This window comes from Pecten maximus, chromosome 16 (assembly GCF_902652985.1).
Source record: "Pecten maximus chromosome 16, xPecMax1.1, whole genome shotgun sequence".
In the NCBI taxonomy this organism is placed as follows: Eukaryota; Metazoa; Mollusca; class Bivalvia; order Pectinida; family Pectinidae; genus Pecten; species Pecten maximus.
This window is the reverse complement of record NC_047030.1, coordinates 24,851,916-24,873,045: the sequence shown is the minus strand read 5'-3', so window position 1 is coordinate 24,873,045 and position 21,130 is coordinate 24,851,916. Positions and strand designations below refer to the sequence as shown.

Below are 21,130 nucleotides of genomic sequence, written 5' to 3'. Positions count from 1 at the left end.
AAAGATTTTAGCCTTTTTGACTCCTGTGACCTTGAATGAAGGTCAAGGTCATTCATTTGAACAAACTTGGTAGCCCTTCACCTCAGCATGCTACAGACCCAATATCAAGTCCCTGGGTCTTTTGACTATTTAGAAGAAGTCGTTTAATTTTTTTTTAGCATATTTGACCCCTGTGACCTTGAATGAAAGTCAAGGTCATTCATTTGAACAAACTTGGTAGCCCTTCACCCAAGCATGCTACAGACCCAATATCAACTCCCTGGGACTCTTGGTTATTAAGAAGAAGTTGTTGAAAGATTTTAGCCTTTTTGACCCCTGTGACCTTGAATGAAGGTCAACGTTATTCATTTGAACAAACTTGGTAGCCCTTCACCCCAGCATGCTACAGGCCCAATATTAGGTCTCTGGGCCTTTTGGTTATTGAGAAGAAGTTGCTTGAATTCGGGCAGGTGAGCTAACAAGGCATTACAAGCATTACAAATCCCCTCATGTGAACCTGATGAATTATCCTACAATTAACATATATAGCCCTGCAGATGCCAACTTGTTTGAGTTACTCTCATACTAGACAATTTTGAAATATGACGTTTGACTAAAATCTGTTTAAAATGAATTTGCCTGAGCAGTGACAAAGATATTCTATATATATATATAATAGCAACAGTGACCTTGTCCTTGACCTTGGCACCCTGAAACAGACAATGTTCGTGGACTGTTCATACCTGACCACTGTAGGAAGTTATTGCTATCAAAGGTCAAAATGTAGGTCAGAATGACCTAATTTTGATATGTGACACACTGCTTCTCCAAGATGAAACCCATGCATCAAGCATGAAGCTCCAGTGGCAAGTAGCGTAGGAGAGCCGGGACAAGATAAAGCGCTGAAGGACGGACGGATACAACACAAAGCTATATTCCCCTCTGGTTTTCGTGGGCAACTCAAAAGTTTAGAGAATACAACACAATGTAACTGAATTACCTCCCTTAGTTCCTGGATACAGTTGACTGCACACCAATCAAACTCGACACTGCTACCGATACGGTAGACCCCCGAGCCAATCACCATGATGTAGCCCCCGGGGAACTTGAGGTCATGAGCCGCAGCGTTGTAGGTAAGATACAAGTAGTTAGTCTGGGCGGGCCATTCAGCCGCGACCGTATCAATCTGCTTCACAAAAGGCATGATCTTCATCTCTGTACGTAGTTTCCGTATCATCAAGCTTGTGCTGAAGAATTAATGGCAGTTATTGGTCACTGTATTTTGGTAAACGTAATTTTTACAAACATCAACAAGAGTAATCACTGAAGTAAGTTTAGAACTACTACACTCGATATTGCCGTTTTCATCAATCCTGACCTCAGTTTCATCAACTTAGATTTAAAATTTCCCACAAAAAAAACAACATTACAGAATTTAAAGAAAGTTTTCCCCTGAACTACCATTGTTTCATGAAATCCAATAATATATTCCAGGACCTATGGAAAGATTTAGGGGTATATATAATGACATAATTTGCATTTAAATTCTTAAATACCCCAAAATCTTAATTTGCATTCATACCAAATAAGATGTCCACATAAAACAATGGCTTCATGTAAGTGACAGAAGCTTCGGAGGGGACACATGAAAAGTCAAAATTTTATCACCCAGCCGTCATTCAAAGCCGCGGATAAAACTAAATCTCCTTATGTTGTCTCCTCTACTGCCATCTCTTCCTAAGGATTATTCAGATCGACTGTTCATAATAAGAATAATTATAAAAAGAGGGAGAATAATGGGATTTATATTTCATTCTGCAAGTTAAAACAATGAAATACAGATATGGTATACAGGGTGTGAACTGGTAGCTGTCAACCAACCTCTCAACTGCAGTAGCTATTTGTTCATCACAAAAGCCCAGTTGTTTGGCTTCCATCAATGCAGATCTGGGAATATCATTGGCCTGAAATATAAAGGTTACACAGAATAATATAAACTACTATTCTCTTATCTCTAAAATACATTTCATTTTGATATATAGAGGGTCTGTCATTAGTCTCACTTCATATTTAAGATCTATGATACAAGTTTTGAATTTTTCATTTTTGTGAGCCTTAATGAAAAATTCTAAATGAGTATCATAAATCTAATATGAATGGAAATAAATGACAGATTCTATTTATCCTATCCCTCATGTTTACTTTCATTTTTCCTGTTTTGAATGTTCAGCCAGCTGAGTGATCTACCTTCCTTTTGGACTGCATCACTAAAATCCAAAAGTAGGTCAAGCTGCACACATGCCATCAAAAAAATAGTGTGAAAAAATAACAAATAATTTTTCAATACATAGTACATTTTCATTATCTTAATTTAGCATGTGGTCATTTAAACAATCTTGATAGCCCTTCACCCCCGCATACTACAGGCCCAATAATTCACACGGAATCAACCAATCACAACACAGATAGGTAATGTTACACATGTGTAATAAAACTGACTTCCTGTTAGAGTAAAAACAAGGGTAAATGACAGTTAATGACACCAGGCCAGGTGTGGTTTCGTCAAATAAAATTCCTTAACTCCAGAAGATTTCTTGCCACAAAATGTTTAGGAAAAGCATTACAAAATTGAAGAAACAAAAATGAAAAGAATTTCCTTTGACTGAATTCTGTTATGCTTTCCTATTGAAAACTTTCTTAATTTAAGTAATGTTGATGCATCTGGACCTGTTCTGAGAATTGCAAGTAAACCCTGTCTTTCCTGACAAACTACAGACCTCCTGAGGTATATACCTTTTGTAGACCACTTACCCTTCCTCTGTAGGCCTCTAGGCTGGTGTAGTAGTCGGTAATGTTTTTGAACTTGTTGAGGAACCATTTGTCAATCTTGGTCAGCTCATACAGGTTATCTATAGTGTAGTTCTGCTTCAGAGCAGCGGCCAGCACAAAAATACGCTGGTCAGTAGGATTCTGTAGCTCCTACAACACCAAATAATCAAAACATCATTTACTATGATACAGACGCTCTCATATCATGTTATCTTGGGAAGTGTTATTTTTCTTTGAAATGTCTACATCATGATTTTGTAAGTGAGTTATTTCCCTTTATCATATCATTTTGTGGTGTAAAGCTACATTCCCTCAGAGCCCTTTACCCAGCATGCTACAGACCTAGCATCAACTCCCTGGGCCTCTTGGTTATTGAGAAGTCATTTAAAAACTTTTAAAATATTTGACCCCATGACCTTGAATGTAGGTCAAGGTTGTTCATTTGAACAAATATGGTAGCCCTTCACTCCAGCTGCCAAAGGACCAATATCTGGTATCTCTCGGATATTTAGAAACTTTCTAAAGGAAAAGTTGATACTGGCCAGACAGCCATATGGCCAGGGCCGTAGGATGAACGATAGACGCGGCACCACAGCATTAACTCACTGCCCTTTGGGCAGGAGAGCTGAAAATGTGTTTGTTGGTTTTCTTACGGTTTGTAACCAAACCACTAAATGTACCAAAGATGATGGGATGAATTTCATTACAAAGTTTGGACGTTTATTTGTAAAACAATAAAGTTGGACTGTTCACAAGCTGACACACATCTATGACAGGAGCCATGCTGAACTGAGGGTGTATAACAAACAAACCTTTGGTTAGTTTATTGTATCACGGCAATAACTCTGCATTCATATTACTATCACAAGAGAATTTATTTTCAAATTCAAATACCAAATGAATTTCTAAGTCAAACAAATTTATTTCTCTAAAAATAAACTCATCAGCTGTAAAGAAATTTCCATTTTGGTGTTTTCTTCACCATGAATTTTTACTTTAATGACATTTCAATGAATTTGAAACTCGAACAAAAATCTTGTTGACTCCAATTTCCTGAAAACATCTTCAACAACAAGTCAATTTTTAGACCAACACTACTTCATTTGGAAATCTGCTTTCGATTCTTAAGGAACTAAAAAAAGGCCCATGGACCTTAACAGTCACTTGATTTCTTAAAAACGTATTGATAGTTGATGTTTTTGTCTTTAAATAAGACTTTAACACATTTGACCAGTGTGACCATGAAGGTAGGTCAAGGTCATTCAATTGAACAAACTCTTTAGTCAGTTCAGTTAAAGCATACCACTGTCCCCATATCATGACCCTGGGCCTCTTGGTTATTAAGAAATTGTTTAAAGACTTCAACACAGGAAGACTACGTTTTGTTAGGTGTCTCTAATGGATAGGTTTGGAAAGGGGTTTGGGTTGAGGATTTCAGGTGAGGTGGAGAAGGGGAGATTAATATCAGTAAGCATAGAAATTGGGGCATGTCTAGCAAAATTCTTTTTCTTTTTCCACACAGCAAAATATTTCTTTTACCACACATCAAACTATTTCTTTTACCATACAGCAGAATATTTCTTTTAACACACAGCAAAATATTTCAAGCAATCAAAACAATATTTTTCATAACCAACTGGTCACAGATAAAGAATATGAATTCCTGAATAATTATAGCTAGTGACATTTACACATGGTGATAAAGCAATGCAAGCAGCCTAATTGGTGTTCTTCAAATTCATCTCTCTGCTGGTGATGCCATTTTCTTTTTTCACAGTAGAATTAAAATAGAAGGTACTAATGTTCATCGAGTGAACTTATCCAATGGAAGACAGCAATTAAGAATTTTACTTAAATTGATAGAGTATCATAGCTTCAGCTAGTTAATTCCTCCATAAGATCTCGGTAGATGTGAACTTGACCTCAAAATGTGACCTTGACCTTGACAACAGAATGGCTATAGGTAAGTAACATCACACTTGGAGTAATAATGAGTATTCCTGTTACTGAACAATGCCTTCTAAAAAATTTAATCTCATAATCTGTATATTTTGATTTTTTTTAAAAAGACAGTTAAATATTTTAACACCAATAAAACAGAACAAGTTTCTAAAGAAAAATATTGAAAAGTGTCAAAATTATAATCATTAGTATTTTGAAGATTTTTTTTTTTTTTTTTTTTTTAAATATACCAATGTTTTTCAGTCTTAGTCAAAGATATACAATGATTGACCTGGTTTTCTTCACCAACAGCTTCACGATTCAAATTAAGACTTTTTTTTTTAACAAGATAGAAATCCGATAAGACAGGTATTTGTTAATGTCAGAGGAATGAAGATATAATTGATAATCTAAACTAAATTATTCTACTTTAAGGTAAATTGTTCAGAAATCAGAAATTACATGTTTTCATGGAAATGCTATTCACAAGAATGAAATGTCATGGAAATACACTTTCTTAAATAATGAGTATCTGTATCAATACATTTCTTTCTTTTTGAATATTTTCCCTATCAAATGAAAATCTTGAGTATCCAATGGCCCACTAGCATCCTAAAACAGGGATACAAATTAGTGCTGGTAACTTACCTTGAGGTAGTCGACCTGATAACACACAAACATGTCTTATGCCTTAAAATCTACCATTATACAGTGGAACCTCTATAAACCGAACATGCATGGGACATGGATATTTGTTCAGTTTACAGAGGTGTTCAGTTTTTAGAATGTTCGGTTTTCGGAAGTTGCACTGTACCATGATTTAAATGTCTCCTCAGTACATTTTTCATCTTTTTATCTCAATTAAAGGGGCAATTTAGTCAAGTGTCACTTTTTTTTATTATGTCACAAATTCTTTCATGAAATTGTACTTCTGAACTTATGAACTATCCTTGCCCTTATATTAAGAAAAGCTCACATTTCCTTACATTTTAAAAATCAATTGTAAGGTGATTTTAAACGTATAACCAATGAGCAAGCCATCCGTGCATACTTTAACCTGTGATGATGTGCAAACCAAACCTGTTTGATGACTGTAAACAAAAATAGATTGGCATTCGATGCAGTAGCAGATATATTTAAAAGGATTTACGGGTCTCGTTCCAAATGGAGGCAGTGAATGGATGAAAAAAAATACGGAGAATGTTACTGTTAGGATGGGAATACTACAGATCTGAATAAAGAACTTACGAGCGAGTTTGCCTCGGCATGACCTAGATCTAGATCAACCTACGGAGCCTTGTTGCAAGGTGTCATATTTTTGTCTGTGAAATTTTTATCATTTTTGAGTTCATACATCTGCACTAATAATATAGTGAAAATGTATATATAATTTAGACTGTCGAGTTAATTAGTTATATTAATAGTCGAATAAGTATCTGTCTCAAGATAATTTAACAAGGTCTTGGGTTTTTCCAAAATTATTTTTTTTAATATTTGTGTAAGTGGCAGATAAAAGTCAAATGTTGTGGTACTGTATAGAGTGTTAAATATCCTCTTCCACTAGGTTTGGTGGCCATACAGTACAGAGAGACCTTTGACAAGGAATAATGTAATTTTGTACCTCAATTTGTCCTCACACAAACATCAATATTGATAAAAACTTACACTCTCTGATACAGTGTTTATGTAGGGGTCAAATCCTTCCTTCGTCTCATCCATCATCCTCAGAGCTTTCTGTACAGCCTCCTCAAACTTCCGTCCAATGGCCATTACCTCTCCTACACTCTTCATAGAGCTTCCGATCTGCCAATCAGAACATGGCATTACATCACATGACTACTGTATCAGAGTTGAACATTCCCCCAGCAATATAAAATACTTTTTTTTTTTGGATAAGCTGTCATAAGAATAATCTTTCCCAAAATAGACAGATTATATCTCTGTGTAACCAGAAGGAACAAGCACCTGTTGTCAAAGAAATTCAATAAGAATATCATTGGAAATTATTTCATAAATACAAGATATACTACAGAGTCTTCCAAGAAATTTCAGATGAAAAGATTTTTGCATTATTGAAAACATTTCATCTCTTTTTTCAAAAACTCTATCCGGAGAGTAATTTCAAAGAATATATTAACACAAAAATCTCTCTTTAAAATTCAATGAAACAAATTTATACGGTGGAAAAAAATCTCACCTTTGTGGACACCCGAGAGAATTTTTTGAGATCCCAACGAGGAATTTTCACCACACAATAATCCAGACTTGGCTCAAAGCAGGCTGTTGTGGGATAGTCCTTTGAACTTGTCACTGTGTTAGGGAGATCAAGGAGGGACATTCCCAAGGCAAGCTTGGCGGCAATATAGGCTAGTGGATAGCCTGTGGCTTTACTGGCCAAGGCAGAGCTCCGGGACAGTCGGGCATTCACCTCTATGATATAGTACTGTGGGCAAAACAAGGATGGAGCTCTTCTATGTAATGAATCACAGTTCATAAAAATTATATGGTTTTCTTTTATATTTTTAAGTAAAAACATTTTAGTGACAGATGTGCCCCACACTAACCCTCAGTGATATTGAAGCTTAAAGACGCCACAACACTGGTCCTTAAGTCATAATACCTTCAAAATCTGTCTTTCATCGAAATTAAACATCTAAATGTCCACCAATCAACAAGATATCAAATTGCAGTGACTTGCATCGTAATAAACCTACATACAGTACTTTGATTACTTAATATTCTAACTGGAGTACATCAATTAAGGCACTCCGAAGGTAAACAACCAGCTATGTAAGTGAAAATTAATATTCATATTTCAAATTTTCTGAAGCCTATTCATTTTTCAATCACAAAATGTGTTAACCATGTCATACCACAATGCTATGACAATTTTAATGATAATTGGACAAAATTTGAATTCTAACCAATCGGAAGCCTCCACTGGGCGGCCATTCTGTGGACAATTTCTATTTAGCTTTTTTCATCCGAAAATATATCATATACTTATCCAAAAGTTATGGCTCAAAATGATTTTAGCAAGAAAAACCACTTCCCCGAACATGAAAATGTTAGGGTTTGTGGGTCCGGAAGCCTCCACTGGGCGGCCATTTTGTGGATAATGTCTATTTTGTATGTTTCATCCTAAAATATATCTTATACTTATCCAAAAGTTACGGCTCAAAATGGTTCAGCAAGAAGAACCACTTCCCCGAACATGAAAATGTCAGGGTATTTGGGTCCGGATTGTTTACCTGTTGAGATTCCGGGTTAAGTGCATACTGTATGTTACACTCCCCTACGACCTGGAGGTGACGAATGACCTTAATCGCAGTAGACCGAAGCATGTTGTACTCCACGTTGGTCAGAGTCTGACTAGGAGCCACCACAACAGACTCTCCTGTATGGATGCCGAGAGGATCAACATTCTCCATGTTACACACCTGTAAAATCCACAAAATAGATCCATGTTACACACCTGTTAAATCCACAAAATAGATCCATGTTACACACCTGTAAAATCCACAAAATAGATCCATGTTACAAACCTGTTAAATCCACAAAATAGATCCATGTTACAAACCTGTTAAATCCACAAAATAGATCCATGTTACACACCTGTAAAATCCACAAGATAGAAACTAATTATGAACTGGGATCTCAATATGATCTTAATGCAGAATGACAATTTTTACACAGATCAATGTACAATGTCGGTAGAAGAAATCAACAGAATTTAAGTTACCAGTTCTTCATACATTGCTCTGATATCTTTTTAACATCTAATGAGTTAATTTGACACCTTCACTTGATAAGTTCTAAAATTCATTTGACATCATCAATCGGTAAGTTCTGATGAATTAATTTGACATCTTCAATCGGTAAGTTCTGATGAATTAATTTGACATCTTCAATCGGTAAGTTCTGATGAATTAATTTGACATCTTCAATCGGTAAGTTCTGATGAATTAATTTGACATCTTCAATCGGTAAGTTCTGATGAATTAATTTGACATCTTCAATCGGTAAGTTCTGATGAATTAATTTGACATCTTCAATCGATAAGTTCTAATGAATTAATTCTACATCTTCAATCGGTAAGTTCTGATGAATTAATTTGACATCTTCAATCGGTAAGTTCTGATGAATTAATTTGATATCTTAAATCGGTGAGTTCTAATGAATTAATTTGACATCTTCAATCGGTAAGTTCTGATGAATTAATTTGACATCTTCAATCGGTAAGTTCTGATGAATTAATTTGACATCTTCAATCGGTAAGTTCTAGTGAATTAATTTGATTTTTTTATTTGGTAAGTTCAAGTGAATTAATTATAATATCTTCAGTTGATAAGTTCTAAAGAATTAAATTGGACATCTTCAGTTGGTAATTTAACACCATAGCCAGAGAAAATATTAATATCTACTAAATCCTGCACAATTTTTACCCAATCTTAATTGACACAGGACTTTGTAGAAATGAAGACTGTTAGGTGATGGTATATTGAGGATTATTTGTTGTTATACCAGCCTTACCGTGATACAGTTGTCGTAAGCATCCCTGACAACTTCATACTCGACTTCCTTCCAGCCTTTCAGTGACTTGTCTATAAGAACTTGACTTGTGTGAGCGAAGGCCGAGTTTGCCAGTGTCAGGAGTTCTTCTCTATTCTCCGCAAAACCTGAACCAAGTCCACCAAGGGCAAAGGCTGCTCGGATGAGCACTGGATATCCAAGACGCTCAGCTGCTTGAACCACCTGTATATTACATTTGATTTCATGATTTTATGTCTAATCTCAAATATTTCAGGCAATTATCCCTTACAGAAACTATTTTGATCTCCTTTTTAGCAGATCTTTAAATGCCACTGAAAGTATATAATTATACTGTAAACGTTGAAATTTACGTGAGGGGGAATTTACGCTAATTACGCAGACTCCTTTTGTTCGCGAAAATTTCCCCCACGCGTATTATTTGATATCAATTTGCGTAATCTTGAACTACAAACGAAAGTGGATCGATCATGAAAATTACCCCCACGCGTATTGTTTACAAATTGAAATCGCGAAATTAACCCCCCGCAAAAATAATCATGTTTACAGTATTACCCACAATTCCATGCTATACATGAAATTGTGTACCTGGTTACTGTACTTGTTATTGTACTCAATTTCAATCATACAGATACTGAACTGACTACCACTTTATTCAAGTATTAGACTAGGCTAGGTTGATTTATGTAAATAAATTTAGTAGCACTTCACCCCATCATGTTATAGGTCCAATATCATGAATCTGCGTCTCTTAGTCATTGAGAAATCGTTGTTCAAATATTTTAACAAACTTGACCTCTGTGACCTTGAATACAGGTCTAGGTCATTCAATTGAACAAACTTGGTAGCCCTTCACCCCAGCATGCTATATGCCCAATATCAGTCTTTGGGCCCTTTGAATGTAGGTTAAGGCCATTCATTTGATCAAACTTGGTAGCAATTCACTCCAACCTGCTATAGGCCCAATATCAGGTCACTGGGCCTTTTGGTTATTGAGAATAAGTCATTTAAAGGTTTTAGCCAATTTGACCCTGTGACCTTGAATATAGTAAAGGACATTTATTGGAAAAAAAATTTGAAAATAACATTTTTGCTTTTCCTATGGAAAATGTGAAGTTAAGGAACTTTGATGAAACCAGGCTTCAGGGTCATGAAATAGACTTAAATTTGTCTTAGCCAATCATATATAAAGTCACTTTTCATTAAAGAATCTGTGATTGGCTAAGTCAAAACTTAAAACAATGATAGACGTAAGACTGTTGCATGATCCTACAGTCATAACCAGGTCATCTGTAACCCACCTGTTCTGTGTTGTAGGCCGCCTCACTGGGTGCTACATGTTCGTTAATCTCAGCCATCTTGTCTGCGAACACTTTCCTATCTTCAGTCCACAGGATCGACTCAACCTGTGTTCCCAGCACCTTGACTGCGAACTTTTCCAGTGTGCCCAGTTTTGTCAGCTGGACGCCACAGTTCAGCCCTGTTTGACCTCCAAATGTCAGAAGTATGCCATCTGGTCGCTCATTCCTGATTACCTGATAGAGAAAAAGTATGCTGGGTAAAAAAAATCCCAATCCCTAGCTACACCTCTCTGTCAACAGAGTCAATCATATAGTAAACTGTACAACAAACTGATCATTAAGTAACTGAAAAGAGAATTTCAATTATTTAATATAAGGATATAGTGTATTATAGAATACAAGAGGTCCATTGGCTTAATGGCTTATCTGACTTCAACAGACCCTAATAGCATTGTTATATACATATTGTTAAACCTGTACAATTTACACACTTTGTTTTTCACTGAAAATTGCTGCTGTAATGAAGATTGCATAGATATAAACATTGGTATGAATATCATCCAAGTTTTTCTTCTCTATATTGGCCTTACAATTGCCCCCATGACAATTTAAAATGGTCCAACATGAATCTCAATAATTATAATACACATGTAATTCAACTGTCCAGTATTATTTCTATAAGCTCCAGTCCCAGGTAAGTTAATTGTCATGTTTGACACCGGACAATTGAATGTAATGGGGAATTATGGGAAGAAAGTCTTGTCAGCCATTCACCGTACCTGTGTTACGTAGTGGGGAGTTATGGGAAGGAAGTTTTGTCAGCCATTCACTATACCTGTGTTATGTAGTGGGGAGTTATTGGAAGGAGGTATGTTTTGTCAGCCATTCAATGTACCTGTGTTATGTAGTGGGGAGTTATGGGAAGGAAGTATGTTTTGTCAGCCATTCATTTTACCTGTGTTATGTATTGCTGAGTTATGGGAAGTATGTCTTGTCAGCCATTCACTGTACCTGTGTTACGTAGTGGGGAGTTATGGGAAGGAAGTATGTTTTGTCAGCCATTCACTGTACATGTGTTACGTAGTAAGGAGTTATGGGAAGGAAGTCTTGTCAGCCATTCACTGTACCTGTGTTATGTAGTGGGGAGTTATGGGAAGGAAGTATGTTTTGTCAGCTATTCACTATACATGTGTTACGTAGTGGGGAGTTATGGGAGGAAGTATGTTTTGTCAGCCATTCACTGTACCTATGTTATGTAGTGGGGAGTTATCGGAAGGAAATATGTTTTGTCAGCCATTCACTATACCTGTGTTACGTAGCGGGGAGTTATGGGAAGGAAGTTAGTTTTGTCAGCCATTCACTATTCCTGTGTTACGTAGTGGGGAGTTATGGGAAGGAAGTATGTTTTGTCAGCCATTCACTGTACCTGTGTTACGTAGTGGGGAGTTATGGGAAGGAAGTATGTTTTGTCAGCCATTCACTGTACCTGTGTTATGTAGTGGGGAGTTATGGGAAGGAAGTATGTTTTGTCAGCTATTCACTATACATGTGTTACGTAGTGGGGAGTTATGGGAGGAAGTATGTTTTGTCAGCCATTCACTGTACCTATGTTATGTAGTGGGGAGTTATCGGAAGGAAATATGTTTTGTCAGCCATTCCCTATACCTGTGTTACGTAGCGGGGAGTTATGGGAAGGAAGTTAGTTTTGTCAGCCATTCACTATTCCTGTGTTACGTAGTGGGGAGTTATGGGAAGGAAGTATGTTTGTCAGCCATTCACTGTACCTGTGTTACGTAGTGGGGAGTTATGGGAAGGAAGTATGTTTTGTCAGCCATTCACTGTACATGTGTTACGTAGTAAGGAGTTATGGGAAGGAAGTCTTGTCAGCCATTCACTGTACCTGTGTTATGTAGTGGGGAGTTATGGGAAGGAAGTATGTTTTGTCAGCCATTCACTATACATGTGTTACGTAGTGGGGAGTTATGGGAAGGAAGTATGTTTTGTCAGCCATTCACTGTACATGTGTTACTTAGTGGGGAGTTATGGGAAGGAAGTTTTGTCAGCCATTCACTATACCTGTGTTACGTAGCGGGGAGTTATGGGAAGGAAGTTAGTTTTGTCAGCCATTCACTATTCCTGTGTTACGTAGTGGGGAGTTATGGGAAGGAAGTATGTTTTGTCAGCCATTCACTATACCTGTGTTACGTAGTGGGGAGTTATGTGAAGGAAGTATGTTTGTCAGCCATTCACTATACCTGTGTTACGTAGTGGGGAGTTATGGGAAGGAAGTATGTTTTGTCAGCCATTCACTATACCTGTGTTACGTAGTGGGGAGTTATGGGAAGGAAGTATGTTTTGTCAGCCATTCCTTTAGATGTCTGTACTGTGGCAATATTTGGGTTGATCAGGACAGTTTGGATTCTCTCTTCCCGCAGTGCCTTTAATGCCTAAAAAATAAAAAAAATATTATCCATATATTGAACATAGACACACAAATGACATAAGAAGACTAATTTTGATTGGGCACCAAACTCCAATCTATGGCATAAAAGTGCTAGTAGCAAAATATACATCATACACCTCCGCCTTCATATCAGTTGAGCAAACAGAAATGGAAATACCTGTATACAACTCTTATGTTAGATTTGATTTGTTTCATTTTAATCCTAAATACAACTCCCACTAAGAACCAGGGTCATATTCAGAGATCCACTTTTTCCTTGACCTTTTCAACCAAATGTCATTTACTTTTGACACAGTGACCTTGATCTTTGGACAGTTGATTGCTTGTTTAATGCTGGTCAACTTTACTTCATAAGGTCTTAACAAGAGGCCTATGGGCCTTAACGATCACCTGAGGCGTTAAAGTCTTTGATTTTAGCAAATGTATCCCCTGTAACTTTGAATGAAGGTCAAGGTCATTCATTTGAACAAACTGTGTACCCCTTCATCCCAGCATGCAATAGGGCCATAATCAGGTTTCTGGACCTCTTGGTTATTGAGAAGAAGTTGTTTGAAAGGTTTAAGCATATTCCACCCCTGTGACCTTGAATTTAGGTCAAGGTCATCAATTCGAACAGACTTGGTAGCCCTTCATTCCAACATGCTACAGACTCAATATCAGGTCTCTGGGCAACTTGCTAAATCATGAAGAAGTTGTTTACAGATTTTAGCATATTGTCCCCTGTGACCTTGAATAAAGGTCATCTGTTTGAACAAACATCGTAACCATTCATCCAAACATGCTTACAAACCAAATATCAGGTCTCTGGGCATCTTGGTTATCAAGAAGTTGTTTAAAAATTTCAGCATATTGACCCCTGTGACCTTGAATGAAGGTTATCCATTTGAACAAACTTGGAAGCCCTTAATCCAAGCATGCTACAAACCTAATATTAGGTCTCTGAACCACATTGTTATCAAGAAGAAGTTATTTAAAGATTTTAGCATATTTGACTCCTGTGACCTTGAATGAAGATCAAGGTCATCCACTTGAACAAACTTTGTAGCCCTTCATCCCAGCATACTACAGACCAAATATCTGGTCCCTGGGCCAGTTGGTTAATGAGTAGGAGTTGAAAATGTAAATTGTTTATGATGGATGCTGCTGAACAAAAGGTGATGACAATAGGTCAACTGAGACTTCATCTCAGGTGACCTAATGATGGCGATCTATTTACACACATCAAAATTAAGCGTTGCCATATAATTGTATAACTTTTATTCAAATTTGTAATCCTTGTCAAAATCTGTAATCATATGCATTAGACATACTGATAATGATCACCATTAGCTTGTTGATAGTCCTGTGGACTATTATTATGTGTTAAAAGTGCAGGCTCTCATTATTAGCTCAGACTTTCTCTGTGCATGGCCTTGGTCAGGTTAATAGAAAAACCAAACCTTTATTCTTTCATTCTATGAATTTACAGTAAGTACCAGCAAACATTAGCACATTATAAAATAGACGTATTTTTTTTTCTTTTGTAACTGGAGAATACTCTCAATATTTTCAGGGCAATTAAAGTTATCGAGAATATTCTCAATATTTTCCGGGCAATTAAAGTTATCAAACTGTATGTGGTCTATATACATGACATTGTACTCTGCTGTAATTATGGAAATGAAACTGTAACATGACGAATTCACAGAATGAGTACAAAGAAAAATCAGACAAAAATCAATCTGAACTTTGACCTTTAGTTCGTGGAATTTTGTTGTTTGGCAACCAACGGTATAGAACCGATGGAGCGTAAAAACACACAGTATGATTACGTGTTGCCATTTGCTTTGTAACCTGTAATCGAATACATTAGCCATATATACTGATAATGACCCATGTTACCGATGATGTTCATAGTCCTGTAGTGTATCATGTGTTAAACCACAGGCTTTTATTCGCCACATATCATTTGCCACATTCCATGTCATTTTCTTCTTTAAGTCAGTCAAAGACCAAGGTAAGTAAAACTAATTATAAATTCTGTATGATGATTTTTTTTTAAATTCCACAGGTTTTGTATATATATATATTAGTACAGGTGCAGGCATCCAAGGTATTGTGAAATGATTTTGTTTCTTTTGTTTAAATACTATTAACTAATTAGGTGCAGAATGATGTGATATGTTATGGTGTAAACTTATCATGAACTAAATCTGTAGAGGGTTTCATGAGATATATCACAATGCATTATACACAAATAAAAAACCAGTAAATTATTTGAAGCGTAAGGCAATGGAGACAGCCATATTTCATTGAAACAGACAGTAGATGGCGTATTGGTGAATGTGGCTACCAAATATGGTCATATTTCTCAGTCCAGTTCTTGATGGCAATAACTGAACATTAATGTTCGTTTAAAAAGCTGATCAAAGTGATTACAATACAAAATACGTAAACCTCGCACACTTTAGCAACTTAAAGGATAGTAATAATTAAATATAACACAATAAATTGTATGAGTATTGTTTCAAACAAAAACTCAAGAAATCAATTATTGCAGGTAAAATTGCATCAACAAAGACTTTTTAAGATTTAGATTAAAGCTTACCTGTGATCCAGAGTAGTCAAATTCTCCAGCTTGTCCGATGGACAGCCCTCCCGACCCCAGAATCAGTACCTTCTTTGGGCGCATGGTTAGGGGTGGGGGCACAGTGACCGGAGTCTGCAGGGTCATGTACAAGCGTTCAGCCATAGATGGACTACAGGGAAGAAATTAGTCAACATTAGTTCCAGGTAATTAAGATTCAATATGAATAAGCCTCTTTGTATCAATGTTCTATAATGAGGGCATGGTTCTGGAATCAAAGGGTATATATGATATAACTCAACAGTATGGTTATCAATCATTTCCTACACAAAATGTTGTAATACCTGTGGGCAGTACTTGCGTGACAAAGACAGGTGACACAAAAACGATCAAATTATAATTCTGACAAAAAAAGGTAAACACAAACTTCAAAACAATTTAAATGACTGCATATACACCTATCTATATAGTATTTATGGACAACCTATATTGAAAACATATGTTGGAAACAGTCCAACATAAAAAAATATCATTCTATCTAAGTTGGTAATAGCTCTATTATACAAATACAGTGTACTCATCAAATACCTCAAAGATCATATGTTAATAATGTCCAGGTAAAATTTATTATTACACGAAAATGCAGAAAAAAATGTCTACATTAATAATTCAAAGACTGTCAGTTGACAACAAAGGGAGATATCTGGTTCAATGGTCGTTTCCAGATAGTTTTACAGATCTATATGCATGTCAGAGTAAATTGAAAAACACCAAGTCATAATGTCTATACAAGTACATTATAAATGGCATTCAGGAAATTCTAAATACAACTGAAACCCGACTAATTAGGTGTTTAGGTATGTGCTGTTACAATTTCCGTGTACAATGTGGAGTATATGGAGAGAGCATTCTGACTTGTGAATCCTTTACCGTAAGTAGCATTTGATGTCCCTGTATGTTTGTCTTGTGAATCCTTTACCATAAGTAACATTTGATGTCCCTGTATGTTTGTCTTGTAAATCCTTTACTGTCAGTAACATTTGATGTCCCTGAATGTTTGTCTTGTGAATCCTTTACTGTAAGTAACATTTGATGTCCCTGTATGTTTGTCTTGTGAATCCTTTACTGTCAGTAACATTTGATGTCCCTGTATGTTTGACTTGTGAATCCTTTACTCAGTAACATTTGATGTCCCTGTATGTTTGTCTTGTGATCCTTAACCGTAAGTAACATTTGATGTCCCTGTATGTTTGTCTTGTGGATCCTTTACCATCAGTAATATTTGATGTCCCTGTACGTTTGTCTTGTGAATCCTTTACTCAGTAACATTTGATGTCCCTGTATGTTTGTCTTGTGAATCCTTCACTGTCAGTAACATTTGATGTCCCTGTATATGTTTGTCTTGTGAATCCTTTACTGTCAGTAACATTTGATGTCCCTGTATGTTTGTCTTGTAAATCCTTTACTGTCAGTAACATTTGATGTCCCTGTATGTTTGTCTTGTGAATCCTTTACTCAGTAACATTTGATGTCCCTGTATGTTTGTCTTGTGAATCCTTCACTGTCAGTAACATTTGATGTCCCTGTATATGTTTGTCTTGTGAATCCTTTACTGTCAGTAACATTTGATGTCCCTGTATGTTTGTCTTGTAAATCCTTTACTGTCAGTAACATTTGATGTCCCTGTATTTTTGTCTTGTAAATCCTTTACTGTCAGTAACATTTGATGTCCCTGTATGTTTGTCTTGTGAATCCTTTACTGTCAGTAACATTTGATGTCCCTGTATGTTTGTCTTGTGAATCCTTCACTGTCAGTAACATTTGATGTCCCTGTATATGTTTGTCTTGTGAATCCTTTACTGTCAGTAACATTTGATGTCCCTGTATGTTTGTCTTGTAAATCCTTTACTGTCAGTAACATTTGATGTCCCTGTATTTTTGTCTTGTAAATCCTTTACTGTCAGTAACATTTGATGTCCCTGTATGTTTGTCTTGTGAATCCTTTACTGTCAGTAACATTTGATGTCCCTGTATGTTTGTCTTGTGAATCCTTTACTGTCAGTAACATTTGATGTCCCTATATGTTTGACTTGTGAATCCTTTACTCAGTAACATTTGATGTCCCTGTATGTTTGTCTTGTGAATCCTTCACTGTCAGTAACATTTGATGTCCCTGTATTTGTTTGTCTTGTGAATCCTTTACTGTCAGTAACATTTGATGTCCCTGTATGTTTGTCTTGTAAATCCTTTACTCAGTAACATTTGATGTCCCTGTATGTTTGTCTTGTAAATCCTTTACTGTCAGTAACATTTGATGTCCCTGTATGTTTGTCTTGTGAATCCTTTACTGTCAGTAACATTTGATGTCCCTGTACGTTTGTCTTGTGAATCCTTTACTCAGTAACATTTGATGTCTCTGTATGTTTGACTTGTGAATCCTTTACTGTCAGTAACATTTGATGTCCCTGTATGTTTGTCTTGTGAATCCTTTACTGTCAGTAACATTTGATGTCCCTGTATGTTTGTCTTGTGAATCCTTTACTGTCAGTAACATTTGATGTCCCTGTATGTTTGTCTTGTGAATCCTTTACTGTCAGTAACATTTGATGTCCCTGTATGTTTGTCTTGTGAATCCTTTACTGTCAGTAACATTTGATGTCCCTGTATGTTTGTCTTGTTAATCCTTTACTGTCAGTAACATTTGATGTCCCTGTATGTTTGTCTTGTAAATCCTTTACTGTCAGTAACATTTGATGTCCCTGTATGTTTGTCTTGTGAATCCTTTACTGTCAGTAACATTTGATGTCCCTGTATGTTTGTCTTGTGAATCCTTTACTGTCAGTAACATTTGATGTCCCTGTATGTTTGTCTTGTAAATCCTTTACTGTCAGTAACATTTGATGTCCCTGTATGTTTGTCTTGTAAATCCTTTACTGTCAGTAACATTTGATGTCCCTGTATGTTTGTCTTGTGAATCCTTTACCATCAGTAACATTTGATGTCCCTGTATGTTTGACTTGTGAATCCTTTACTGTCAGTAACATTTGATGTCCCTGTATGTTTGTCTTGTGAATCCTTTACTGTCAGTAACATTTGATGTCCCTGTATGTTTGTCTTGTGAATCCTAGTAACATTTGATGTCCCTGTATGTTTGACTTGTGAATCCTTTACTGTCAGTAACATTTGATGTCCCTATATGTTTGTCTTGTGAATCCTTTACTGTCAGTAACATTTGATGTCCCTGTATGTTTGTCTTGTGAATCCTTTACCATAAGTAACATTTGATGTCCCTGTATGTTTGTCTTGTAAATCCTTTACTGTCAGTAACATTTGATGTCCCTGTATGTTTGTCTTGTGAATCCTTTACCGTCAGTAACATTTGATGTCCCTGTATGTTTGTCTTGTGAATCCTTCACTGTCAGTAACATTTGATGTCCCTGTATGTTTGTCTTGTGAATCCTAGTAACATTTGATGTCCCTGTATGTTTGACTTGTGAATCCTTTACTGTCAGTAACATTTGATGTCCTTGTATGTTTGTCTTGTTAATCCTTTACCATCAGTAACATTTGATGTCCCTGTATGTTTGTCTTGTAAATCCTTCACTGTCAGTAACATTTGATGTCCATGTATGTTTGTCTTGTGAATCCTAGTAACATTTGATGTCCCTGTATGTTTGACTTGTGAATCCTTTACTGTCAGTAACATTTGATGTCCCTGTATGTTTGTCTTGTGAATCCTTTACTGTCAGTAACATTTGATGTCCAGGTATGTTTGTCTTGTGAATCCTAGTAACATTTGATGTCCCTGTATGTTTGTCTTGTGAATCCTTTATCGTAACATTTGATGTCCCTGTATGTTTGTCTCGTGAATCCTTTACCATCAGTAACATTTGATGTCCCTGTATGTTTGACTTGTGAATCCTTTACTGTCAGTAACATTTGATGTCCCTGTATGTTTGTCTTGTGAATCCTTTACTGTCAGTAACATTTGATGTCCCTGTATGTTTGTCTTGTGAATCCTAGTAACATTTGATGTCCCTGTATGTTTGACTTGTGAATCCTTTACTGTCAGTAACATTTGATGTCCCTGTATGTTTGTCTTGTGAATCCTTTACTGTCAGTAACATTTGATGTCCCTGTATGTTTGTCTTGTAAATCCTTTACTGTCAGTAACATTTGATGTCCCTGTATGTTTGTCTTGTGAATCCTTTACCGTCAGTAACATTTGATGTCCCTGTATGTTTGTCTTGTGAATCCTTTACCATCAGTAACATTTGATGTCCCTGTATATGTTTGTCTTGTGAATGCAAAATGCAGTCTTTAATCATTTTACATCAATTGGAAAACAACTTATATCAACTGATATTGATAATACTTGCTGGCCTCGATTTAACTGCACGAGGGGATCTTTACGGGAGAACCTGGAGAAAACCAATGATATCAGGCAAGTGACCCCATACCATTTCACGTCTGATTGGGGAATCAGACTCAGGCCACTCAATTAAAAGGGAAGTGTGTTACCACTGTGCCACCCAATCATGAATCCAAATAACATTTAATGTCTCTGGACATACAAATGTCCACAAAACCCCTTTTTGGACCCCGTCAAGCATATAAATAAGTAGACACAACACATTTACAGAGTGCAATGAATCAAACTCTATCCTGTTTTTTTTTTTTTTTTGCGAACTTGTCTCTTACTTTCTGATCATTCTAGAAGTTACCAAGTTACCTAAACTATACTCATAACTGACAAAGGTATGAAGTTTGATTAACAAGAGTATTGCAGGGTGGAACAATATACACCCATTGAATGCAATATATATTGTTATAATACTATCTTGTATTGAAATAAGTTTTGCATCAGCTTAACAGTGGCTATCTAGCATACTATAAATCAAACTTTTCACTACAATGTCAATATTTAGATTTCAGAAATTGACAGCAATAACTCTGGATAAATCAAATACTGAAATAAAGAAAGGAACAAGAGGCCCAATGGGCCTGTATCGCTCACCTGGCTCTACTATGTTGATTACCTCTTTATTAAAATATCATAGTAAGCTAGATTTATTCGTATTAAAAGATTTTCTAGTCCTACATTCCAGCATTCTATTGGCCTAATATTAGGTCTTGCAGGCTCTTGGCTATCGCAAAATTATTGTTTACAGATTTAAGCCGATTTCACCCCTGTGACCTTTAATGAAGGTCAAGGTCATTTATTTGAACAAACTTTGTAGCCCTTCACCCGAGCATGCTACAGGCCCAATATCAAGTCCCTGGGCCTCTTAGTAATTGAGAAGAAGTCGTTTGAAGATTATAGCCTATTTGACCCATGTGACCTTGAATGAAGGCCAAGGTCATTTATTTGAACAAACTTTGTAGCCCTTCACCCCAGCATGCTGCAGGCCCAATATCAAGTCCCTGGGCCTCTTGGTTATTGAGAAGAAGTCGTTTGAAGATTATAGCCTATTTGACCCATGTGACCTTGAATGAAGG

General features: G+C 36.3%; 1 protein-coding gene across 1 annotated transcript in view; it reads right to left on the bottom strand.

Moving 5' to 3' along the window:
* LOC117344715 (CAD protein-like) overlaps nt 1-21,130 on the bottom strand; it is a 40,009-nt gene that overhangs the window by 14,651 nt on the left and 4,228 nt on the right. The window contains exons 4-14 of the mRNA XM_033907545.1: nt 15,653-15,803; nt 12,917-13,048; nt 10,602-10,835; nt 9,283-9,504; nt 8,001-8,189; nt 6,947-7,192; nt 6,415-6,552; nt 5,398-5,412; nt 2,791-2,958; nt 1,861-1,943; nt 980-1,226 (exon numbers count right to left, since the gene is read on the bottom strand). Coding sequence (XP_033763436.1) covers nt 980-1,226; nt 1,861-1,943; nt 2,791-2,958; nt 5,398-5,412; nt 6,415-6,552; nt 6,947-7,192; nt 8,001-8,189; nt 9,283-9,504; nt 10,602-10,835; nt 12,917-13,048; nt 15,653-15,803 — 1,825 coding nt within the window. The remainder of the gene's footprint in view (nt 1-979; nt 1,227-1,860; nt 1,944-2,790; nt 2,959-5,397; nt 5,413-6,414; nt 6,553-6,946; nt 7,193-8,000; nt 8,190-9,282; nt 9,505-10,601; nt 10,836-12,916; nt 13,049-15,652; nt 15,804-21,130) is intronic.